The 27,078-nt window shown below is 39.3% G+C and overlaps 1 protein-coding gene across 1 annotated transcript; it reads right to left on the bottom strand.

Annotated features, from left to right (window-relative positions):
* Positions 1 to 1,430: 1,430 nt before the first annotated feature.
* Slc35a1 (solute carrier family 35 member A1) lies at positions 1,431 to 24,988 on the bottom strand. Its single transcript, XM_076923997.1, has 8 exons — positions 24,821 to 24,988; positions 20,740 to 20,917; positions 12,806 to 12,965; positions 12,322 to 12,474; positions 8,858 to 8,924; positions 6,448 to 6,624; positions 5,879 to 6,013; positions 1,431 to 2,437 (listed from the first exon to the last, which is right to left on the bottom strand). Exons 1-8 carry the CDS (start codon positions 24,834 to 24,836, stop codon positions 2,313 to 2,315), a joined length of 1,011 nt encoding a protein of 336 aa, XP_076780112.1. The 5' UTR covers positions 24,837 to 24,988; the 3' UTR covers positions 1,431 to 2,312.
* Between the last annotated feature and the right edge of the window lie 2,090 nt (positions 24,989 to 27,078).

Below are 27,078 nucleotides of genomic sequence, written 5' to 3'. Positions count from 1 at the left end.
TCCCAAGTGCTGCAGCTGACTCACCCTTACCTTTGCCATCAGGGCCAGCCCCACTGTGTTGCCCAGGGGAGGTGCAGGGACTGCCATAGCCAGTGAGGAGGCAGGACCAGCCCTACCAACCACCACAGGTGGCAAAGGAAGACGAGGGAAGGGCATCACACCCAGTGGAACCAGTGCTGTCATCACTCTTGCCCTCAGGGCAGGCTACCTGTGCCCCTTCCACCAGGGCCAGCACTACCGTGCTTCCCGTGAGGTGTACAGGGCCTGCTCTCCCAGGTGCTGCAGCCAGTGAGCTAGAGCTCTCCCACTCTCAAGACCCCAGGGGCCAGCTCTCCCAGCTGCTGCAAGTGGCAAGGGACAAGGCATCACCCCTGAACCCCACCAGCTCTTAGCAAACAAGTGGTGGAGGCAGCTCCTCCCATACTCTTGCCCTTGTGGCTGGCTCACCTGCCAGTGTCAGCTCTGCAGTACTGTACAGACAAGGATCAGGGCCCGCCCTCTCAAGCGCTACATGGAACCCTGTGGGTTGACTATGCTTGGCCCACGGGAAGTAGCACTATTAGGAGAGATGGTCTTGTTGGAGGATCACTGTGTAGGCTAGGCAGGCTTAGAAGGCTCCGAGTGCTCAAGCTCCACCAGTGTGGAAGAGAGAACAATTAATTGTAGACATTGTATTCAGATTTTTTGAGAAGTGTTAAGCCATAATTTGAGATGGAGTTTTGGCTCCCATGTATCTGCATATAGACAAGGTAGTTTGTCTGACTTGATTTAATAATGTAAGCTTCACTAAGCATAATGTGTTATGTTTGATCACCATAACCGTCTTCTGCCAGCATTCCTACTTGGCCAGCTACATTTAATCTACATGCACAATTCTAATGAAGTAGCACATTTAAAGTAGTACAATTCTAATGAAGAGAAGTTAACATGAGCAGAGCTTCTGCAGTTGGAATAGACACTGTTTTAAACTGACAGGTATGGTCTACCTTCTTACTGTAGAAAGTATTCATCGACGTAGTCACGACTGTAAGTAATTTGCTAATTTTCTGCCTACAGTACCATTAAACTTCAGATATAAACCAGCCACGGAATGGACATGTGCATTTGAGACATGTTCTATGTCTATTCTTCTTCCTCTGTGCTTCTTTGGAGGAACTTTCTCCTCGACCAATGAGTATTTCAGTTCTGAGTAAAATTATACTGGGACTAAGCCTTGAAAATATAGCTCTTTGAAAAGACTTGTTATGCTGAAACTCTTCCCCCCAAAACTATTTTTTCTTTTTTGCTCAAGGCTTGTAAGAATGAGATTTTAGTTTACTTGCGAATAAAACCCTTATCTGATATAATTTCATACACAGGAAAAAAGCCATGTTAATGCTTCTACATTACCATAATGATCATGACCATAAAACAAAGTAACTACACAAACGTGGTATAAATAAGTTTATTGCTGGATTTCCCCATTAACATTATAGAAATACTTTAAAATCACTGAAAGTCACAAATTGAGAGCCCAACAGGTAACCATACTTTATAAAAAAGAAAGTATAAAAGCAGCTTATAAAATTTTCTGAAAAGTGTATCAGCTGACAGCAAAGAAATAGGAACCAGACAGTGAATGGCACAAATACATCACTAAGGTTCTCAGTCATCACCCACAAGTCAGTGTCTGAGCTAGGAAGTAGATCCTGATTTATAAGTTACACAGTGAGGTGTGTTCTGAACTGTCTTACTCCCTCCTCACTTTGATAAGAGAAGCTAGATCTTTTACTGCAATGGGGACAAAGTACTATCCATGAACTGGAGAAGAGGGCTCACCTTCCTTTCCCAGTACCTGGAACAGTGTGTACAGAAATGGCTTTGGCACTTAAACCCTCAGACACTGTCTTAAACCTTGTTGCTTGAATATTGTAGTTTCACCTGCATCATTGTCTCTGTGCTCTGTGTATATCACACACACACACACACACACACACACACACACACACACACACACGGATACCATGGCACTTCCATGCTCTGTGTTCAAGATATCTCTCTCTCTCTCTCTCTCTCTCTCTCTCTCTCTCTCTCTCTCTCTCTCTCTCTCTGTCTCTCTCACATATATGAAGTCCTTCATTTTGAAATAATATAACTTGACACCAAAAACACCCAAATTAATTTTAGCATTTCATTTCATTCAGCATTTCTTCTTGATTCTTATGTCATACAGTTAATTTGTTGACATTGTTTACGCTACCATCTGGGGTTGACTTAAGGCTCTAATTTATTATCAACAGTTTAGTCCTTATAGGAATCTCTTGAGATTCAAATCACACACCAATGACTCTCTCTTTTGAAGTTGTTTCTTGCTGAATGGATGTAGTATCTTGTCTGGGTAAGCCATAGAGATATATGGAAACACATACAAGAAGAGCTCCCAGTGCAAATGAAAGTGCTGAAAAGACAAGAAGAAAACAACTATAAAAAGTAGTGAATTTGTGTAGGGCTCATGTGTGCGCATATATAGTTATATACACACACACCCAAAAGACAGCCCTGGGTATCATCCTTAAGAAGACTACCCATCTCTTTTTAAGCAGGGTCTCTTGGTAGCCTGGAGCCCACCAATTAGGTTAGACTGGGTAGCAACAAACCCCAGGGATTGAGTTTCCATCTCCCCAGTACCAGCACTGCAAGTATGTACCACCACAATGGCATCTGTATGTAAGTTCTAGAGATTCTTAGGGCCTCGTGCCTGCCTCACAAGCACTTTACTGAGGAGCTGTCTCCCCAGTCCTAAAATCTCTGTCACTGTGGGTTTGCACTACCAGGTTGTATGAGTGCTGTTTTATGAAAGGTTGTCTACTTTAAGGAAAAAGATAAATATCAAGGGAATGTAACATACTTTCCAAAAGCATAATTAAGCCTGTCTTGGACTGATACAACAAAGAGATATGTTAGTTCCCCTATACGATTTATAATTAAAGGAAATAGGTAAATGTAATATAAATATATATGAATAGAAAAATAAAATGCAATGTATTGTGGTTTAGTTATGATCCCAGAAAACTTAGCATAAAAGACAGTCACACAATTCAGCTTTCAAAAGCCAGTGATTCAAACCACTGAAAATTTCTGGATAGGTGATAAGGTGATCAGTACATTTCCTGCTACACTTGACTCTTTTCCATGTTACTCCTGAAAACTAGAACACACAGAACGTGTGTGAAGGCTAAAGTGCCAGCTGCACAAGCCTGAGGACTCCCCAGCACTCATATAAAGTGGGTACAGTGATGTACATCTGCAGGGCAGGACAGCTAGTCTAGCCAAATCAGTGGGCCTGCTCAGAAAAGGGGGTGACTGGTACCCACATGTGCCCACACACCAAAAAGAAACAACATAAAAAAATAATAGTAAAACCGTCCTATGAACTAAACATGTAAGCAGTATGTAAATGACTCCTAATGCCACAGCTCTGTATTTGACTTGAACCAGACTATATTCTATGTATATGAACTATCTTACAATGGCCCAGTATTAATAGCTTTAAAAACTGGCATGTAGATAGCAAGGCATAGTACTGCATGCCTGTAATGCCAAGGCAGGTGGTTCAGGACTTCAAGGTAACCAGCTACAAAGTGAGTCTGAGACCAGTCTGAGCCACACGAGCTAGCTCCCACCCACTAAAAGGCATGTAAAGAAACAGCATCAAGCTACTGTTGTCTACCTGTTTTCCACAAAAAAAAAAAGCTTTGAATTCAAAGTGTGAAGTAGTTTACATCTTAACACCTCAATAGTTACCTGAAAGACTGCTAAGACAGAAATAGTTTACGTTGTTCCCAAGTTTTTCTCAGGAGCAGACACAAGGCTATGTTAAATATAAGCATGTGTTAGAACTACAGTTAAAAGTTTACCCATATCAGGTGCAAAGAACATCTAAAAGGCTAAGTGCTTGGACTTGTACAACTTCCTTGTCATTTGCTAGAGACTGTTCTAAGCAAACCTGACAAACCCAGGAGACCTGTGACATTATTCACATTTGACAGAGCAAGTGTGAAATACTATTATATGATTGCCCCAAGACTGCTGCTAATAACTACAACAGGCAAGATTTAAATCATGCTATAAAATGGTTTTCTGCAGTACTAATAATGCTTGTAGTTATGAGTCAATTCCAAAATGAAATGTAATACAGGACTTTTTTTTCCTTTTACATAATATAAACATTTAACAGATTTTCCATTAGTTGTTTATAGTATAATAACGGATGAATAAAGAAAATGATTACTACATACATTACAACTTAAAACACTATAACATTATTGCTCCTAAGTAACTGAAAAGCTAGATATATATGACAGCTAGGGAAAAAAACACTAGAGAAATTAGCATAACAATGTGCCACAATATCACTGTAAACTAGTGCACACTAAGTCCAGAACAGAAAGACATAAGCTAAAATGCATTGCTGGATGAATCAGAAAGATTTCATAGACTAGGATAAGCCCAACTCTCCGGAGAAGAAAGAGGAAAGGGAAGCTACTTAAGTGGTAGCACGAGGGAGCCCGGTTGGGGTCGTGGGGGACAGGGCAGGCAGTTTTACAGAGACAGGTTGAAAAGAAACGGATAAATACAGGTGAAGAGAGAATGAGAAAGAGCCAAAAGATTAGAATAGATTGCCAGAGTTAGTTTGAGGCCAAGCAGAGCAAAAAGTCAAAGGCTGAGAGAGAATCCAAACTGAATCAGTCAGTTTGGGGAGGGAGGAGTTTTGAGCCAGAACAACCTAATTGACCAGCTAGCTGGAGTTAAGAAAGAGCTAGAAAGGGTGAGTTATTCAGCAGTAAGTCTCAGAGCTGAGAACATTCTAGGCCTAGAAAATATTGTACAGAAGCTAGAAACTTCCAAGACTAGGTCTAGGTTAGCAGATGGAGGCAGTAAGCCTCAGAGACGACAGTTATATCAGGTGAATAAAAGATACGTTTACAAAAGCAGAAATGAAAGGAAGCTTCAAAATAGGCCTACATAAGTTAACACTAGTACTGAAAAGAATGATTTCCCTGAGTACCTAATCATACCACAGTGCTCCCCGAGGATCCATAGGGTTGGTTCTAGCACTCCCCTCTGACACTAAAATTTCCATGTCTCATATATAAAAACAGTACAGCATTACATATAACCTACACATGCACACCTTCCCCTACAAGACATTATCTACTATAATGTATACACTATATATATTTATATACCTAAGGAATATATATTCATATTCAGACATAGAATTTCTACCTTTTTTTGGTTGGTTGGTTGGGTGGTTTTTTTGTTTATTTGGTTTTGGTTTTTTGGGTTTTTGGTTTTTTGTTTTGGTTTGGTTTTTTTTTTTTTTTTTTTTTTTTTTTTTTTTTTTTTTTTTTTTTTTTGAGACAGGGTTTCTCTGTATAGCCCTGGCTGTCCTGGAACTCACTCTATAGACCAGGCTGGCCTCGAACTCAGAAATCCACCTGCCTCTGCCTCCCAAGTGTTGGGATTAAAGGCATGTACCACCACCACCCAGCTACCTAATATTTTCTAATTGTGATTGTATCCACAGATGCAGAAGCCATAGTTACAGGAGACCAAATGTACAGCCTGACCCACCCAGGGCATCCCTGTATCTTAGTACTTAAGGGAAATTGTCCTTAACTGTTAAATAACAATAGTGGCCCTCTCAACATCGCCTAGAACTGGCACCTGCAGACTTAAGCTCTAGGACACCAGAGTGCTGTTTAATCACCTTCACACAGCTGCAAACTATGGAAGAAATTGTAAAAAAATTAGGATTACTTTTAATAAGACTTGAAAGAGACCATGAAGTGAGAGGTTTTTCCATGCTAACAACTTAATACACATGGCGACATACTTATCTGTAATCCAAACAGTATGACTGAAGCAATGGTAGAAAGAACAATGGCTGCGGCCGCAGAGAAGCCTTTCATAATGTTGTCTGTGTACTTCACTACAACAGAGGTGTAGAGGCCTCCCACACTAGCAAGGACTTGGGACACAGAAAAAAATAAGGTCTTAGCATTAAAATAATTAAAGCATTCTATACTGTTGAGATGGTTTTCATTCCCAGAGATGATTCACTCACTTATTTACCTAGGGTAAAGAAAAGTTCCCTTCAGAAGCAGACATCTGAGAAGTTGTACTAAACCTGAGTATACAGCACTGTTTCTCAGATGCTTAAAAGACTGTAGGCACCACCACTAGATTACATACACTTATTACTAATACATTAATTAGATTCTTTTCATTGTGAAGGTAAAATTTCTTTTGGAAAGTATGTCAATAAAAACAAAGTTACATATTCCAAGCTGGTATTCAGGTATCAGAGGAATAATTCCAAAATGCTTAGGTCAGATATCTAACTTAAAAATTAAAATAGAAACCAAAATAATCCACTAAGACCTTTTAATTCTGGATACTTACAGATAACAAACCAGACATAATATGTGTAGCCATAGAAGAATCCTTTTTCTTTAATTTCCGCTCCATCTGACAAGTAGGCACCAGCTAACGTCACAGCGATCCCTGACAGATACATCTGAATGTTTCTCACCCAAAGGGAAGTGTCTGAACTCTTTAAAACTTTTTCAAAATAAACTCCTGCAAGAAAAGAAATAGACATGGAAATATTAAATGAACTAATAGTTTTCTGTTTAGAACATGCCCCAGTGCATTATTTGGGGAATATTCTTAATATTAGTTAAATACACATTTATTATATAGTTTATGACATGATATATTGAACATTGCCAATTTGGTTTTAGAAAGCATATAGATTAATAATTAAGAGGAAATTTCATAAGCTACATTTGACAAAAGGTTCTTAAACAATCAAAAACAGTTTTTTCCCTTTACCAAATCTCTCTATTCCTTAATGCTAATAAAAAGTTGGCTGTGAGCATCTGTAAGCTACACTATTATGAGGAACTAACCTACTCACACCCCTTTAATGTATGTAGGAAGGAATGTGCCTTACTGTGCGCAAAACTCAGACGGTGTCTATTCAATGATCTAACCAAAATAAAATTAAATGCAACTTTCTGAGTAAAGCTGTTGTCCGCTGAAGCATATCTATAGACAACATCACATTTATGTGTATATGTATTTTTTCCTGAGGCTGGGGAATAGGGCACAGATTGTTTTTTTCTCAGAGAAAAAGGAGTAAAAACCTTTTTTGCCCCTAAAAATCACATACCACTATTTCAAGTTTTAAATCTGAATGAAGGCATGTTAAACAGAGACACTGGAGATTTTGTTTAAAGATATTTTATCAGCTAGAGACGTGGGACCTGTTATTTAACCAACAAAAAGTATAATTAAAAGCAAGATTTCTATATTAATCTTTATTTTGAGACATGATCTCACTATGTGGCCCTGGCTGGCCCAGAATTCACTATGTAGACCAGGCTGACCTTGAATCTGCCTGCCTATACCTCTCAGGCCCTGCTGTCATACCTGACAAAAGTAAGATTGGTATTACTGAGACTATATTGGAAAGAGCCAGTAGGAACAAATATAAAATAGATTGTAATTCCAACTTAGACTTTATGTCTGGAAACAGCATGTAACTAATCTGTGATCTGTTACTTAAGTACAGGAGAACTATTAAGCCACCTTCTGTTTCCTCAGTTGTAAACGGAGACTGAACTAAACTGAATACTGATATAAGCAATTAACTGCTCAAAAAGTATTTCTGAAAATCAAAAGAATATTTTTTTAGTAATTAAAATTTTTTGTTTCTAATCTGTTGATTTTTAAGAATAAAAGTTTATCCCTGTACTATGGTTAATTAAGTGTATTTCTAAAGTTAGCGTTTTCTCTTCTTATTTCAAACAGTATTTTATTCCTATAACCTTCCTGCTTTCCTAGTGGAAAAGAAAAAGTCACTCTTGAAACAGGGAGAAATAAGGAGATACACAATATCACTAATATATTCTTTACCAAAGCAGAGTTCCTGAGTTTCAGACCTGTTGGAGCTATTTCTGCAAGACATTTCATTCCTACATTAAGATTCAGATATTTCTTATCTGTTCTTAATTCGTTAGAGGAATACTGTCCTTAATGACTCCATCCTTTCCTGATTTCTTGATGGATTTGTCTGCTCTTCTTTGATATTGTGCTTGCTAAGGTACACTTCACCCACCTCCTCTCTCTATTCCATAGCTCCTAGTCTGTTGAAGCAAAGGAAGAACTTGAAGTTATAGGTAAGAGACACTCTGGGTAATGACCTGCAGCAGCAGAGAAAAGCTTGGGAACACCTCACTTCTGGGAACTGGGAAGGACTAGTGGTGATTGTGGTGAACTTCCTGAAGGTCAGTTTCCTTCAAGGTCACAGTCCATTAACTTTTAGTTCCTGTCTAAACCAAGATGGTCAAGAATGACATAAGTATATTTTTAAATAACTGCAATTCTGAAGTCTGCACTAAGTTAAATCAAGTCATCAAGTCACATAGTTACTGGGGGGTGGGGGGGAGGGCAAAATAAGAAAGAAGTTAAAACCTTAATGGGAATAAAACTGTTAGGATAAGCAGCTGGTTGCTGTGGTACACGCCTTTAATCTCAGCATTCAGGAGGCAGAGACAGGAGGCTCTCTGGGAGTTCAAGCCAGCCTGGTCTACAGAGTGAGTTCTAAGACAGCCAGGGCTACACAGAGAAACCCTGTCTTGAAAAAGAAAAAAAAAAAAAAAAAAAAAAAAAAAAAAAAAAAAAAACCTAAAAAACAAACAAAAAATAAAAATTGTTAGGATAAACCAAGGAAATGAGATCCAATTTTTATAGTTCAATCTTTTTTAAAAGAAAGTAACATGATAAAACAGTGCTTTTTATAACTTACCTGCAAAGCCAGAGCAAAATACAGCAATAGCTATAGCGCCAAAGCCTAATAATGGATTCTGTGCTACCTGCAATTGTAAGTTTTTAAAAGTTACTTTTAGTAACTGCAAACTGAATTAATCCCATAAGCCAAACAGATGGTTATAAATATATACATGTTGCCTGGCCTAGTGATACACACTTCTAATCCCAGTACTCAGGCAGGGGTAAGTATATTAAGACGTTGTCTTAACAACAGTAACAAAAAGCCCACATTATTCTACTAAAAGTATATTCCATATCAGATATAACTATTATGTAAAAATAATACAAGAGCAAACAAAATGAAAAGACCAATTTTCAAATTAACCAAAGCATTTAAGTTGAAAGCATTTCTTGAACACAGAGTTTTACATAGTTGACCTACTTGTTAATTTTAATCTCTGCTTCTCCCCTGAACCAAAGCATCAGTCTGGACTGGAGAGGCCAAGAATCCAGTAGTTGCTCAGTCCATGACACTGGATGACTCATCAGTTTTAATCTGGTGCTGAAATCCTGGCAGCAACAGGATAGGTGAACTTGCCAGTAGGAGTGAAGGCAAGCAGGCAAAATCAAAGTTTCCTTTTTCCCTTTTATCTGGTTTGCAACCAGAAGGTAGCAATCCATATTTAGGAAGGGTCATCTCAATTCAAATAATCTGATTCTAAAAATCCCATCCTAGCTAAATAAACAACTGAGCCTAACCATCAAAAACCATAGAAACAGATCCTCCAGCCTAGTTAAGCCTTCAGCTGACTACAGCATTAGGTAGCTCAAACTAGAACCCTCTAGTTAAGATACCCTCAAATACTTGACCCATGCAAACTTAAAACCAAATGTCTTAGTGAGCAATAAATACATAAAGCTAAACTAAAAGCGAGGTCTACAGATGTACAGCCCACAGACTCTCCACTCCAGAAAATTGAACAGCTGGCAAAGCATAAGAACTGGGAGGGGAATCAAGGACCTAACAATTACCATTCCGAAGTTTAAGCGCCTAGACCAGTTTGTTTTACTCTCCTACGTTCAAAAAAATATAGTCAGAAAAAAAAAAAAAAGAATAACAAAACAAAACTGGATTCCAAAGGCCTTTTACTTCCTGCAACCCTATAAATTTAAAAAAACAAAAAAAACCTCCACTTTTAACACAGGGTGAATGGTGAGCCAGCTTTACAAATACACAAAATGTTAGAGGCAGAGACAGAAGGAAAGACCCAAAAGAAGGAGTCTTCTTTCACCATGACTAGCAGAATGCCTTGGCAAAGCCAACAGGAGACAAATCAGTTACTTAATTCAGATCATTGTTGAAACTGAGAACATCACTCTTCAGATCCTTAGGGTTTGATGATGCACTGTGATTCCTGATCCTTGACTATTGCTCAGTAAAAGCCCTTAATCTCAATATAACAACAAAAACAGAAAAGAAACTGAAATTTGAAAAGCCATGCCTAAGAGTCTTTAAGAACTCTGTAAGTTCTTAAAGCAGTTTTAATGTAATTCTTACCTGCTGTTACTAGGTGGCAAGGAATAAGTGGATGCAAAAGCTCCTATCCACCTGGGAGGGATTCCACAAAAGACACCTTCTCATCCAACACGATGAGTTTAAATGCAAATACTCGTTTAGTATAAAGCTAAGCTAGAAGTTCAAACAAGTTGTCATATAATATCAATTGAGTATAACAAAAAAATGGATCTTATGCTACGTTAACAGGTCTCCAGTATTAGAAACCAAGGAGTGATACCAAGCTATGTCCAATATGATCCAGGAGGAATCTGGAAACAGGAGTCAAGTTTTAGGGCATTTTATGGAACAACAATGGAATAATACATCTGGAAGCAAAATACTGGGCAGTGCTAAGCCAGGGCTTGGGAAGTCTCTCCCTAGAAACCAGACCACAGAAATAAATGGGTTTAACTGGCAAGAGAGGACACCTGAAGAATAGGGATGTGACCTTTCCCTCGAACACTCACAAGTCCATCCCATGAAATCAGCACTTTCATTGTCATGACACGAAGAACAATGAGAATTGTAACACTCAAAAAAAAATTCAGTTAAGTACCTTATGATTCAGCATTGAAACCTTTACGTACAGGGCTACCTTCATACTGTTTTCCTATCTGCGTCAGAACACTCCTCTGCTTTCCTCCCCATCACTGACAGTGGGCATACTGCCAGGGACTGTAGGTTGAAGGAGTAGTGGACACTGGATGGAGAAAGCCTTACCCAACATTTTCAAAATTTAAAACATCTAGAAATTCTCATGACATCATGAGAAGCCTGCAGTTTTAGTCACAGGTTTCCTATTAACTATCTCTGGACAAGTTACTTCAGCTGATTGGACTTAATTTCTGTGGTGCTTTAAATGAAAATCCTCCACAGGCTCAGATGTTTGAATGCTTAGTCCTCTTGGGGTGGCAATACTTGGGTAGACTTGGGAAATGTGGCTTTGCCGAGGGAAGTATGTCAGTTCAAGTTGTGAGCTTCTCCAGCCACACTGCCTACAATTATTGCCCATGCTCCACCATCATGGACTCGAAGCCTCTGCACCCATGAGTCTGAATAAATGCCTCCATAAGTTGTCCTGGTCATGGTGTTTTATCACAGCAATATTTTTCTATTGCTAGAGAGAAGTGTCCAGCAATAGAAAAGCTACTAATATAATTTTTTTAAATTTATTTTATATATATGATGAGTACACTGTAGCTGTCTTCAGACACACCAGAAGAGGGCACCAGATCTCATTACAGATGGTTGTGAGCCACCATGTGGTTGCTGGGAATTGAACTCAGGACCTCTGGAAGAACAAGCAGTGCTCTTAGCCACTGAGCCATCTCTCCAGCCCCTAATATAATTTTGTTATCCATAAAAAAACAAGCAAAAAACATGAGGCATATACTGAAGGGTATCTTCTGTCAGTAATGTATTTTAGCACTTTTCTCTTAGAAACAGAAAGCCAATCATATTAGCTACTTTTCAGTTGCTGTGATAAACCATCATGAGCAAGGCAACTAATAGAAGAATGGCTTTCCTTTAGGCTTCAGCAGTTTCAAAAGGATAAGAGTCCATAACTATCACAGTGGGGAAGGCAACAGAGCAGCTGAGAGCTCACATCTTGAGCAGATGTGCACTAAACACTGCAGAGAACTGAACTGGGGATGGTGCCTGGCTCTTAACACCTCAAAGCCTGCTCCCAATAGCACAATGCCTCCAGCAAGGCCACATCTCCTAAGCCTTCCTCAACAGCTGATCAAGTGCATGGTCTGTGGAAGGCGTCTCATCTCAACCACCACATTATGATCCTCAGTAACTATGTAATGCTAAGAGGGAGAGCCCAACTATAAAGCAAAGCACATTTTAAATCATAAGTAGTATTACACACTACGTTCATCGGCATGACTGGAGAGAAGTGTCCTATTTCACCTGTGGTATATGATTTTGTCTCTTACCACGACTTTTGTAGCTTGGGCTGGTTTCCATTGTACAAGTGTGACCCCACCACATAGCATGAAAACTGAAATCCACTGTAATTTGCTGAGTGTTCGATGTAACATTAAAACAGTACATAAAGCAGTACAGGGAATCTTCAGTTGATAGGTCACCTACAAACAAAGCAACAGGTAAAAAATTCATCTAATGTTAGTCCTTTACAGAAGTATGTCTCATATCAGTAACAGAATTAAGAAAATACTTGTGAATGTAGTAAAAGGTTAATTTAAAAAAAAATCTTTCTCCATTTAAGAAAATTCAATGACCTCAAATCCCAGGTTTTTAGTTCTTGTATTTTTTCTTTTAAGACAAGATTTCACTATGTAGCCAGCCGTGTGTAGCCGTGGCTGTCACTGAACTCACAGAGATAGATATAGAAGGCTGGGACTACAGGCATGCACTACCATGTCCCACAAAGCAGGTTTTGCATCTAACTCAGCTTACCTGGTACACAGCTGCATCCAGGTTACTGAGAGCTAGGAAAGCCATGTTGTTCTGTACAGCGTACACCAGCGAGGGCACACTTAACTTCACCAGCTCTTTGGGACTCCCCAAGACGTTCTCACTTAAAGAGGCTTTAAATCTACTCAGACTTCCAGTTTCTCTTCCAAAACAAAAGGGGAGATGAAGGAATGATGAGGGAAAACCAAGCAGCCTTTCCCAACCTGTGCTAGGTACTAAAGCCAGTCGTGTGCATGCTAAGCAAGGACCCGATGAGCTCTGTCAGACACCTTTTGTTTTTGAGGCAGGGTCTTACTCTAAGATCCTCCCATCTTCACCTCCCATGTGCTGAGGTCACAGGCATGCACCACCATGTCTGCAGTACTCTGATAATGAGATTCCTTCACACACAGTTAACTTTCTGATGTAATTTAGAGTGCACGTTTAAGAATTATGTCCAACTAGTTTTAGATTTATTAATAGAAATAGACCTATAATTTATTCCCATTTAAAAAAACAAACTTCTACTTAGAAAAAAAGGTAACAATTAAGTAGATTATCACCAAAAGCCTCTCTCTGGTCAGAGTTCCAAGAATTTTTGAGTTCATTAAGTGAAGACTCTCAGGAGCCAGAACTGCTGACAAACTATTACCTACAAAGACTAATCCTCTGCCACTGCAACTCTGCTGTGTCCAGTGTACCTTAGTATCTTTGTGACGGATCAGGGAGCAAACCATATCTTTAAATTGTCCTTCAAATTATAGAGAAGAAGGCTATAATGGTTGTACAACTCAGATTTGAAAGCAAATGATTCTTACTTACAGATTTACTCAGTGCTGATTAAATGGGTAAAAAATCTTTATTATATAAACATACTCTCCTTCAGCAAGTCCTACTGGCATGCACCGCCACAACCAGCTAAACATACTCTCAAGATATGTAAAATCTGTATAATTCTCCAATAAAAAGTAAACTAGATCTGTAATGTACAAAAAAAAAAAAAAAAAAAGCCTACTGGTTATACATGGTCTTTAAGTCCATCCACCCCACCCCAGCCCAGCCCTGACCAGAGAAGACTCATTAATCTGGCTTATACTTCTACCAAAAATCACCCATTTGCTTTCTAATATAAAAATAAAAATGTATTTTAAAATAAGCATCAATATTCCTCAAAACATGCTTTATCAAAATGGTCTTAAATGTAATTGAGAGTGCCCTGAAAGGGCCATACTCATGTTTACAGTAAGCCTGTGATGTTTATTAATATTAGAACCAACACCTGCAAATATTTTTATATTTAAATGCTGCAAGACAGATTGCATAAGTACTGGGGATGGCAACAAAAGTTTGGCCCATTATATCAAGTATATAGTACAACTTATACCATCTTAACCAGAGTATAAAGAACAATATTTCAATTATTTTTCCATCTGTAAAATTAAAAACAAATAAACAAAAACCCCAAAACCTACTGAGGGATCAAATTCAAGCCTGGTGGTTAGCTTTAACTGTTAGTTTGACACAATGTAGTATCTCCTGGGAAGGGAGTCTTAATGGGCGATTTTCTGGGTTAAGCTGACCTGTGGGTTCATCTGTGGAGAATCTTGATTGTGTTGATTAAGGTGAGAAGACCTACCTACTGTAGGCATTACTGTCCCTTCACAAGGGGATTCTCATATGCACTAAGAGTAAAGAAAATGAGCCAAGCACCAGCAAGCCTGTATTCACCGTTCTCTGCTGAGTGCAGACACAATGTGACCAGCTGCCTCTAGCTACTGCCACGGTGGCTTCCCTGCCGGGACTGTAACCTAAAATGAAGCTTGAGAGGTCAATTGTCTCAGACATTAATTTGTGTACCCTATAAAGTTTGCAAACATCATTGTATCGTGGCAACTACAACTGTATTGATCCTGGATATTGCCACTATATTCTGTTTCTGATAAAGGTATAAAAGTCTGATTGCTCTCATTAAATTGCCACAGCTTAAGTTTTGCTGTGGCCTCTCCAGCCAGCCTGGCTTCATTCCTCACAGCCATATCAGGTGACCTTGGCCTAGTAAGTAAGCATGGGCGCTTACTCTGTGTCTTCTGTTATACAGTAGGAAAAAACTGGGAAGAAACCAAATGTCTATGAGTAATGGCTGGCATATGTCATGCATTGGAGAGAGATTTCTGTGTTCTGGTATGAAGAATTTATGTGTGAAAATAGAAACTTAAGTGGAACACAATAGTGTATTCCATACTCAGTGCCTAGCACTTTCCTGCATATAACTAAAATCTCTTTGTCAGAGAACCTATCCACACACTTCCTCACATCTCTTTTTCTTCTTGAAGTTCTAATTTCTGCTTGAAATAATATAATTTCATATTCCAAGCAAAGTGAAAATCTATGATTAAAATCAGTAAGAATGGAGGAATCCTAAAATAAGTGAAACAGAAATCATTACTTCAAATGTATAAGAAAATTCTATTTCCAAGGGAAAAAAAACCCCATAGCATACATTATTCATTAATTACATCATTAAAGCAGAAGAACTACAAACAGATTACTGGACACCAGTGAGTTTGCAATTAGAAACGTCCTTAAGTTTTATCACAGTTATTTCCTTGGGTGTGTGCAAGTTTCTGCATGCCTCAGTGCTCATATTAATTCATCCCTCCACCACAAGGGCCCAGGGATCAAATTTGGGTCATCAGACTTGGCAGCAAGCATCTTTGCCACCTGTGGAAGCATCAAGACAACCCAGAAAAACTTCTTCATTAATTAGTGTATTTATTTACTTTACATCCCAATCACAGCTTCCCCTCCCTCTTCTCATCCCAGTCCCTCCCTCTCATCTCACCTCCTCCCACCCCCCACCCCCCCAATCCCTTTTTCCTCAGAGAAGGGGAAGCTTCCCATGGATACCAACCCTCCCTGGCCTATCAAGTTGCAGTAGAACTAGGCTCATCTTCCTCTGAGGCTAAGCAAGGCAGCCCAGTTAGGCGAAAGGGCTCTAAGGCAGGCAACAGAGTCAGAGACAGTCCCTGCTTTAGAAGTCCCACATGAAGACCCAGCTACACAATTGTTTGTTACATATGTGCAGAAGGCCTAGGTCCATTCCATGCTTTAGAAGTCCCACATGAAGACCCAGCTACACAATTGTTACGTATTTGCAGAAGGCCTAGATCCATTCCATGTGTGCTCTCCGGTTGGCAGTTCAGTCTCGGTGAGCTCCTATAGGCCCTGGTTAGTTGATTCTGCATGCTTTCTTGTGATATCCTTGACCTCTTTGGCTCCTTCAATCCTTCCTACCCCCTCTTCCACGAGATTCTTCAAACTCTACCTAATTTTTCAGTCCAGAAATCTTTATCTATTACCTATTTCAAAACTAACCAAATTAGTAAACATCCTAAGGATAACAGAAGCTACGCTCATCAACACTGAGTAACAGAGCGATGTGAAAGCTGGCGGTGCTGAACATAACCATTCTGACAGACCGTGAGAAACGGGCATATGCAAGTGCATATGTCTGCACCAGGATATACTTCCTAGCTCTGTCTGCTCAAAGAGCCTAGCTCAACGACTGATTCTCAACCTCCCTAATACTGGGACCCTTTGATACAGTTCCCTTATGTTGTGGTGACCCCGAACCATAAAAGTTTTTCATTGCTACTTCATAACTGTAATTTTGCTACTGTTATGAATCATAATGTAAATATCTGATATGCAGGATATCTGATATTCAATCCCTGTTAAAGGGTCTTTGACCCCCAAAGGGGTCTCAATCCACAGATTGAGAGCCACTGGCCTAGAAAGGCTAGTGTAGCAGTAACATTATAATAATATCTATACTTCTGTGTCTAAATACGGGGAGAGGGGGAGGTTTACAAAGGAACAAGGGATCCTTTAAAAAAAAACTATATATTCATGTCAAGACAAGAACAGTATGAAGCAAACCACTTGCAGGCTATAATCTGTTTAGTCAGTCTGTCTGCTTAGTGCTACATTTTTCACATTCTAATGCTCATTGTTGGTGATGCTCCTGTTCAAAATGGCCCCCAAATACAGTGCTAAAGTAAAAAGAACCTACTGTTCTAAGTGTCTGAAGGCGATATGCGATATGAAGAAAACACAACTAGTAAATAAGCCTCATTCACACAAGGGTCCTAGTAAGCCGTGAGTTCAATGTCAATCAGTAACATTTGATAAATGTGTTAGCTTCTCCTCACTGTAACAGAATCAGCTTTAGAAAGTGAGGGTTTATTCTGGATCAAAGTTTGGAGGTTTCGTTTAGCCCCACTGCTCTGGGCTAGACAGCTCATTACATTAGGAACACAGTACCCCACAACTGTTCACCCTGTGGCCAAGAAGAGAGAAAAGAAGACCAGAGTCCCACAGTTACTAGAAGCAAGCTGGAGATGAGGCCTTTAATAGACCAAAGCATTAGCCTTTAGTGAACAATGAGGATCTAAACTACAGCATTAAATAGTTTTAAAACTGAAACACACATAAAATAAGGTTATGTACTGATCCATTCTGTAGTACCTCATCAGAAAGAGCAGACAAAAAGGATTAAGCTATTCCTTCATTCTTTTTCTCGTTTAAATAGTGGTTCCAAACATTTCAGTAATCATCTCCAAAGATAAAATACTGTTACTACTTTGAACACCAAGAAAAATAATTTCTTTTTTACATCTGAAAAATTATTTTAATATTATGGCAACAAATTTTCAAACATAAATTAATTCAAAATGTGAATCAGCTTGGTTTGTTTGTTTGTTTGAGAAACCATCTCAGAACGCTTCCAAGGAACAAATGTTTTCTGATTTTTAGCCACCACAGAGAAGCACTGCTGTCCAACTTGTGTGTGTGTTGCCTGTATGATGTCTGTGTGCTCAGTGCCCGCAGAGACCATCAACTAGAGTTGTACTGACAGTGGTGGGTTGCCATGTGGGTGCTAAGAACTGAATCAGGGTCCTCTGCAGGAGCAGCTATCACTCTAGTCCCCACAATATGATTCATACTTACATCTGTATGTGTGTGAATGCCACCTGTGTGTGTGCCCACGGATGCCAGAAGAAGGGATAAAGTACAGATCAGCAGCTGGAATAACAGAAGGTTGGGTCAGTTCCCAACATGGGTGCTGGGAACTGAACTTGGGTCCTCGGGAAAAGCACTTAAGTACTTTTAACAACTGGTATATCTCTCCAGGCCCATTCTCCTACATCCCATGGTTTGGCTTGGGAGTTTGTGCTTTTTGTTGTTGTTGTTTTGGTTTTGGATTTTGTGCTTTTCTTTTTTGTTGTTTTGTTTGTTTGTTTGTTTGTTTGTTTTGAGGAAGGGTCTCATTATGTAGCCCTACCTATCCTAGAACTCTAGATATAGACCAGGCTAGCCCGGAACTCTAAATAAAGACCAGGCTAGCCTGGAACCCACAGTGACCCACTCGCTTCTGTCTCCCAAGTGCTGGGAATAAAAGACTGTGAGCCACCATGCCTAGCCCAAACCATGTTTTATAAGTACTGAAGTAACATCCTGGTTACCTCTGTCCAATTTTTTAAAATCTTATTTTACATTTATTTATTTATTTATCGTGTGTGTGTGTGTGTGTGTGTGTGTGTGTGTGTGTGTGTGCGCGCGCACGCGCGCGCGCGTGCACACCAAGAGGAGCATCAGTTCTCTTCCCCTTCTATGGGTACCAGAGATCAAACTCAGATTGTCAGGCTTGGCAGCAAGCATCTTTACACAGTGGACCATCTAACCAACCACTTTTAAAAAATTACTGGTTTTTATATGTATACAAAGAAATGGCAGCACTGAGAGTATCTGGAAATTTTTAATATTTTTTTTTTAATTTGTACTACTAAACCTAAATATTTTTTTTTTTTTTAAAATGGTTACCAAACAAAATGCATTTTATATATAGGGTGTATGTAGGTAAGTTGCAGAAAACAAGACAGACTTGCTAAGTTATAACAAATGCTTGTTAATCTTTAAATACTGGCTTCTAAAATGTATAACACTTACAAAACTATAATTTGAGTTCTGATACATGGCAGCAGATGCCTGCTGTTTCAGCACTCAGGAGCCTTAGGCAAGAGAACTGTGAGCTATAGAATGTTCAAAGTCAGCCTGGGTAAGACAAAAGTGGTAATAAATATAAAGTAGTCTATATTCCAATTCCTGAGTTAAAATGTTTCTGTCCCTTTAAGTTGGTAAAGCCTATATTTTTCCAGGAGGAAGCTCAGTTGTCAGATTATATAGACTGATATATGGAGATAGTGCTGGAACTTTAAACACTGACTTTTGTCAATGAAATGCTGCCTTGTAAAGGTATAGTAAGAACTCCCAGCTGGTATCATCCAGATGAAGAATGACATAATAAAAGATAAATTTCTGGAAAAATAAACTTTATTCCATGGGCGGCTTAGGATTTTATTACATTTGTACATGAGTATCTCTGCCCGTAAGATAAATCTGAAATTCAAATATTTTAACCCTTCTAACAACCCATCTCAAGTTCTTTTTTCGGTTCTTTTCTCCCTCCCCAGACCATTGATAGTGTATCCTTCTTCAAATGAACTTTGGAAATCATTTGTCTTATGATTTTATTTATTATGTCTCTCCCACTAAATCTTGTTTCAAGAATGCAGGGTTCACATTGATTTCATCCCTGTACATCAACCACCTGGAAACTGCTGAACAAACAATCATCAGATGAGTTTAGAAATGTTTAAATGGCCGGGCGGTGGTGGCGCACGCCTTTAATCCCAGCACTTGGGAGGCAGAGGCAGGCGGATTTCTGAGTTCAAGGCCAGCCTGGTCTACAGAGTGAGTTCCAGGACAGCCAAGACAACAAAGAGAAACCCTGTCTCGAAAAAAATCAAAAAAAAAAAAAAATGTTTAAATGTAATTTGCCTGCTTCTGCCTAAAAGCCATTACTTTCTGTTTCCCACTCTCACCTATATGCATGACACTTACATGAACTCTCACCTGTATACATGACCCTTGCATGAACTCTCACCTGTATACATGACCCTTGCATGAACTCTCACCTGTATACATGGCAGTTATATGAACTCTCTCACCTGCCCCAGTGGTTTAAATAGTTAGATCCTCACCTCATAAATCCAAGTCATTTACAAGCAGGGTTTTATTTCATTCTTATTTAATTCTCAGCACCCTGTATTATCCCCTACAGGGAAAAAAACGGAAAAACTACATTTCAAGGAAGACACAAGCACATAAAGCTGGGAGTAAAACTGGCTCTGTCCTGTTGGGAATCTTTGTTGTTATCCTCCCGTTTACTGTACCTTCAGTCATACTGATTCTTCTACGGTGTCGCTAACTCAAAGCACATTGCTGTCACATGTCAGCAGAATAATCTTGAGACACTTCATATGCTGCACTGATAAAACATACTGTATCAAAGTGTTTAAAAATTAAATGAAATTACTGCAAAGTACCTGGCACAGTACCTGGCACTTAACACAGGAAACACCCATAAAATATTCATGGCTATCATTATATCCCTTTAAATCTTTTTCCCTGTAAGGGTCAAATAGCACGTATTTTAGGTTTCATGAACAATATAGTTAGTTCCTTTTACAGGAGAAAAAAAAAAAAACATAGAGAACAAACTGCATTTGGGCTATAAATCATTTGCCAACCTCTACATTAAAAGAGAACTCTTCAGTTTCAACATTATCAACACTGGGGCTAGACACTCCTGTGTTTTCAAGGGCTGTTGTAGGCACTGTATGATGGCTAGAATTCCTGGCCTCCATCCACCAGACGCCAGTCCATGCCTATTATGACAACCAAAACTGTACCTCCTGAGGGGCAAAAACTGTCCCTAGTAGGAAACAATCTAATACATAAAGATGTGACTTGAATTTTCAATACCTTAGCTGGAAGAAAAAAGAATTTAACTTTCTAGACATAGTTTTACTTACTTAGCTAACAGTCCAACACTTATCAGTAACTTTATAACTTCTGTGACACACACGGCAGTGGTTGAGAAGTAGAGGTCTTCAGCTGCTGTCCTTGTGTATCTTAAAGCTACGGTGTAAGCTGCGGCCACCAGAGTCATCACTGTCAAGCAGTAGAGCTTGAAGAATAAGCTGACATTTTCTGGAAAATATGTGCAACAAAATATTATTTACTGTGTCTGTGTATAGATAGATAGATAGATATAGATACACATATATGTGTGTGTGTGTATAATGCTAATCAACTAGTTAGTTCTTAATGCTTTCTAAATTCTAGCACCATTTTTTAAATATGACACATAAAACTCAATTTCCAAATAATACTTTCCAATTACATGAACATAAAATACTGCTGACTTTAAAACTCCATACAAATTAGGCAAAGATACTGTTTAGTGCCCCCAACTATACAGTTACATGGCTACATGGCATACCCAATCTTGGTTTGATACACACACACACATATACATATATATATGTGTGTGTATATATATGTATGTACATATATATATGTATGTGTGTGTGTGTATATATATATATATGCATATATAACTATGATTCAAACATGTGAAAACAAAGTATCAAAGCAACTGTAATACATTCTAAATCTTAAGACATTAGAAAAGGGACATGAGGCCTGTCTGGCTACATCTGTCATTCCAATGACCAACTAGGTTGATTTGGTATCTGTTTGGCTAGGCTGTTCCTGCCTTCCTTCCTCACCTCACCTACATTCCTAACACACTAGCCCTACCCTCAATCAGAAAGGACACACTTTGCAGGTACAAGAGGGCCACTCCTTATACCTGTGTAGAAGGCACAGACAGCTGTGCTCCTTGACTAGCCTCTAAATATGCTCTTGAAGATAACAGGATGAAAACAAAAGGATACCTGAGTGACAAAAATGCAATCGAAGATAACTGCAGAGGTAGATGAATGCCCAGCACTCATGGGCCTCCAACTCTCTGACAGTAAAAAATGTCCCTAGAAAAGTACTGCTCCACAACAATCTAATCCATAAAGATGTGACTTTATAACCAGATTTGGGCCATATCCTAAGACCCTGTCCCAACCAAACACACACACACACACGTGTACATATGTGACATTTAACACAGAATTAAATTAAAGAACAAATCACACCTAACCTCTTGTTTTACTGAACTGTTTGAAAGCGAACTGGTTAACACAGAGTACTTAGAAAAAAACTCTATCAAACTTGAAATGCAGGATATAGCAGTTACCACTCAGGGCCAAAGACAGTCCAACACCTTTGGTAAATTTACAATCACTGGGTCCGGTTTCCCCCTTCTTGCTTCCTGATCAGAGACTGCCAACACCCAAGGCTCGGACTATTTCTGCTTTCTTTCCATGACAAAATTTAGAGTATCATGTAAGATTTATATGAGAAAACCAGTTCCCACAATTGTTTTCTTAATAATTATAAATAAATCTAATCCTTGTTATTGAGATCTGAGAATGGAGTTACAATTGATCTACTTGGTGTTCAGAGTTAGTGTTTTGTCACCAAATTAGTAACAAGTATCCTCCCTGTGAACACGTTCTTAGCTCATGGGTTATACATAAATAAGCAGGGTTATTAAGTTGGGTCCTACTGTGCCAATCGCAGTTCAAGAATCCTAAGGATGCCAAGTGACTCCAGGATACTAGTTTTTAACTGACGTCTTACGTGCTAAACATGCTTTTGTTCACTCCTTTGGAAGCCTAATCATAGGTAATTATACCTAATCACAGGTAAATAAAATAGGTGTTTCAAATAGATACTTTAAAATATGATTATACAAGAAACTAAGGAAGCAGTGTCTTCATAGAAATATGTCCTCCTTGGTGAATTAAAGCATAATTTGTAAACTGTAGGCAAATTCTTAAAGCAAAGAAGTAGTACAGTAGAGAAGAAGAAGTATGTCATATAACTATTTATCTTTCCTTCCTGGAAGGTCCAATAAGCCAGATCAATAAAGGGCAGTGAAAGAGTGCTATAATACCTTCATTGTTCTAAAACTTTCTTATAAAAGAGTCTATGGCTCCAAAAACACAGAGCAATAACATTTAATCAGTCAGTACAAGAGAAAGCAAACTACACTATCCATATTTTTTATGATGGTTCGGAATGGCTTTACACTTTCAAGTGAAAAGTTGGAAAAATGTTTAAGTTCCATCTCAAGAAATGGAGACATTTCTTATACATGGAAACATTATACATGGAAATAATAATAAGTTAAAATTTCAGTGTCCGTAAATAAAGTACTATTAGGACATAGCTATGCTCATCTGCCTAAATTATACCGTTGGATGGTTCAGCAGCTACGGTGGAAAGTAACAACTCTCTGCAGAAAGACTGCCCATCCATGACCTGACATTATCAGTATTCTCATCACAAAGGAGTGAAAACTCAAATTACTTTTTTTTTTTTTTTGCTATGTTATAGGTTCCTGGTTCAAAAAAAGCAAGATAGTTTAAATACTGAAGATGTTTAACTCCATAAAACATATTTTTTTTTTCTTTCCTTAAAACATCTCTCTATGTAGCTCTGGCTGGCCTGGAACTTGCTATGTAGAACAAGCTGGCTTCGAACTCATACAGTTTGATAGGCATAAGCCATTATCTTTTTTTTTTTTTAACACCCATTATAATGAAAAATCTGCAAAATGTAATTCTCGAAAATAATTACTAATCAAAGTAGAAAAGTGTAAGTTTAGATGCTATAAAACATACAGAGCTGCGGTATGCAGTGCCACTTTAGAAGCACATTTCAACTTTTAAAACCAATCCTTGTAATCATGACTTTCACTCACATTTCAGCTTACTATTAGATCAAAACATTTCTTCTACAATTCCTCATTTTCTGGTATGAAATTTATTTTTTAGGAATTTCAACGTTTTCAGGGTAATATAAAAATTCATGGTACGAAACTACTTTAAACTTTCCTAACAATTCAAATCATACCAAGCCATTAAGTAGAAACCTGGCCCACAAATCATCCAGCATCCCCCTGACCTAGAACCTGTTACCTTCCACGGCATTTGTTTCTGGGTGGGAAATAGCCCCTAAAAGAATCAGTCAGGAGTTATACTTTTGTTTTCCAGTCCATTTTATGAGGACTATTATTGTCATACCTGAAAGCTTGGACATTTCAGGAAGTAGCAGGTAAATAATTTTTAATATGTCTCTAAGGAGGTATAGAAACTATTCCATTAGGATAAAAAGTGCAACTCACCTAAATGTAACAAAGTATGTACTGTCAAGATGTCTAAATCTGTAAACTGTAACAACCCTTTCGGGTACTGATTTGCCTACTGCATCTTTAAGTGTTCATTTGTCAATCGCCCTACTTTTCCTATTACTCCCTTCCTGGAATGGGATAATCCACCACCACACAAAATTTATATGGTGCCTGATGTTAAATGTCAAGCCCCCCCCCCAGATAAATAATTTCACATCCACGCAAAAGGATATTCTTTAAATGCTTGTCCAACATTTATTTAGACTTAAAGCCAGTGTTCATTGGGGGAATGGTGAAAAGACAAAAAAACAGCGATGTCGTCGCTGAGCATGAGGACACAGACCACTAATCCCAGCGCTTGGAAAACTGAGGCAGGAAGATCTCCCGAGTTTTAAGCCAACGTAGGCTATAGAATGAGACCATGTAGTGTGGATCCCTGCTTTAAAAATAAATAAATGCAGAACTGCCACAGCCTTTTGGCCTGTCCTAGCCACAGTGCTACAGAATAAAACCTCAGCCTTGGGTCCTGCTTACGTAAAACTTGAAAGGGGCAGCCACCACAGCACGGGCGAGTCGGCTCGCTATCGGAAGGAGCAGCGCGCGCCCCCTCAGAGCTCCCCAGAGCTCCAAACCACAGCCTCGCTCAAGGAAGAGACCTAGCCGGCGCCCGGGCGGCTCACTGCACCGATGTGCGGATGCAGCCCGCAGCAGCTCCCCGCAGGGAGGGCGCAGCCCCCAGCCGTCCCGGCCTGCAAACCCGGACCGCTGTTCCCTAGCGACCGCCCGCAGCCCGGCCTCACCTCTCGCCGGAGCCATGGTGCCGAGAGAGTCTGCGGAACTGACGCCCCTGCGGCCATAGAGACGCGCCGGCCTAGAGAGCCCGCCGCACCAGACACGCGAGGAGGAAGCGGGGGCTACGGCGGAAGCCGCGCGGCGTGCGGAGCCACAAGTCTAGGAAACTCCGTCCTACGGGGGCTCAGAAAACCGCAGCTTCCGGTCGGCTGAGGGGGCGGAGTCAAGGTGGCCGAGCCTCTCCTTTTGGGGATTGCTGACCATCCCAAGAGAAAGAGGACACAGGAAGGATTTTGAGATGCTCTTGGTTATTCGTTTGGGTGAAAACCGTTGGGGGAGGCTCGGAGAACTCGAACTTTTGTAACTTTCAATTCTATCAGGGCCTTCTGTGATAGAATACCAAAAGGTATCATGGTTACCTCTTGGATAAATTTAGTATATATTACATACTGCTCGGAAGTTTTGTGTCTGTCTTCATCCTTACTGTCACTGTCTAGCCTGACTTGGTAACTACACGATCTTCGGGCAACAAAAAGACCTCAGAAATATTAGATTGTATTAACAGGCACTTCAACCACTATAACGGTTACTGTGACTAGCGGATGTTATTAGAAAATAATCAATCCTGGGTTGAAATGGCTCATGTTCAAAATATCTATATTGTTGGAGGCACACGCACATAATCCTAATATTTGAGAGGCTTAGACAAGGAAAATCTGCAATCAGGGGCAGTCTGGGCCACTTAGTGAGATACCATCAAGCACACAGCAAAAGATAGGTATTGATTTTAAATTTAAAAACTACAGAAATAGCATCAGCCCTGACAATAATAGGGATACAGGATTCTGAAATAGCCTAGTAGCTTCCACCTTTAGTTGCATTATGTTTTTGGAAAATCCTCTTTGGAGAGTTTTGGGGTACATGTTATAAACTATTCTATAGGTGTTGGATTTACATACAAATATATCTTACCTCGTAACATGACTGGAAAACTTTAATTTCTTATCATATATTAATATGGTAGAAGATGCCCCAGATAGACTTTTTTTTTTTTTTTTTTTTTTTTTTTTTTTTTTTGGACTGAGGACTCACAAATACTAGGCAAACAGGCTGGAACTAAGCCACATTCCCAGCCCCAGAGCTGACTCTGTAGAGTCTGACATTCTTTATCTCATTTGGGAATAATATTAGGCCTTTATTTGTAAGTGTGCTCACTAATACTAATCACTTTTTTCCTGTTTGGTATAGTCCATTCATGTCGAATTATTCGGTTTCTTATTCTACATGTATCTGAGCACACAAATAGGAAACTCAAGACTTAAACTTTGCAGATTAAAATATCATACTACTGCTTTGCATAGATTTTATCTTCCCACTTTTGAATGTCATTGTGCTCTTAGAATTTTTAAGAGGAAAAAGGCTTTATTAAGATCACCACTATATATTGTAGATCACAAACTCAAAGAAAGGCAGACTGATTTATGTTAAATTCTAAACAAGCTTGTATTGGTTTACCACAAACTGTTGATGTATTTGCACCAAGTATTAACATTCCTTTAAAAATCTGTTTAAGAAGCCTGAAGGTGGGTTGTGTGTGTTCTTTTCTCCACTTAGCTTCACAATCTTGGTTTTCAGTGTTCTGCACATTCTGAATTGCCTGAATAGCCACAACAGATTTGCTGGTTTCAAAGGTATAATTGTGATTCTCACTTTGAGTTTTTCCTCTATCTACTGACATTATTAGGGAAAGTCTATCTTATGGCCAGAGAGGTATAAAAAGAAGGAACCTCAAACCAGAGGCAAAGGAAACTAACTACTGCTGCCCTCTCAGCTGAAGTAACTATCAAAACAGAAGCACCCATAACAATGGTCTTCAAGATATTAGGCTAAAAGATACAAGTGAGGTTAGGCTGTTCATCCCCTGGAGAAGTTTCTGGGCTGGTATCACGGGAACCAGCCCAATCTAAGCCTAAACTCTCTGCAGGCTAAGGATATAGAGCTGCCAGCCCCAAGTAGGGATGCCAATGGAGCTGGAGCTTGAGAGCAACAACAGCCGTGAGCATAGGGTAGCTACACGGGACAACTGGAATGAGTGTGTGCTTACCTGAGTGTGGATGACTCCAAAGCAGCAGCTCTGGTTCTTTACCAGCAGATGATGACATCCCCATGTTCACATATTCAGAGTCACTGCTGCTTTTAACCTCCCCCAGACTATATCCTCTAGCATCTCTCCAGATAAATAAGTGCAATCAGGGCAGAAAATAAC

This window comes from Arvicanthis niloticus, chromosome 25, assembly GCF_011762505.2.
Source record: "Arvicanthis niloticus isolate mArvNil1 chromosome 25, mArvNil1.pat.X, whole genome shotgun sequence".
Lineage (NCBI taxonomy): Eukaryota > Metazoa > Chordata > Mammalia > Rodentia > Muridae > Arvicanthis > Arvicanthis niloticus.
The sequence above is the reverse complement of the archived record's forward strand: the minus strand, read 5'-3'. Positions and strand labels throughout refer to the sequence as shown.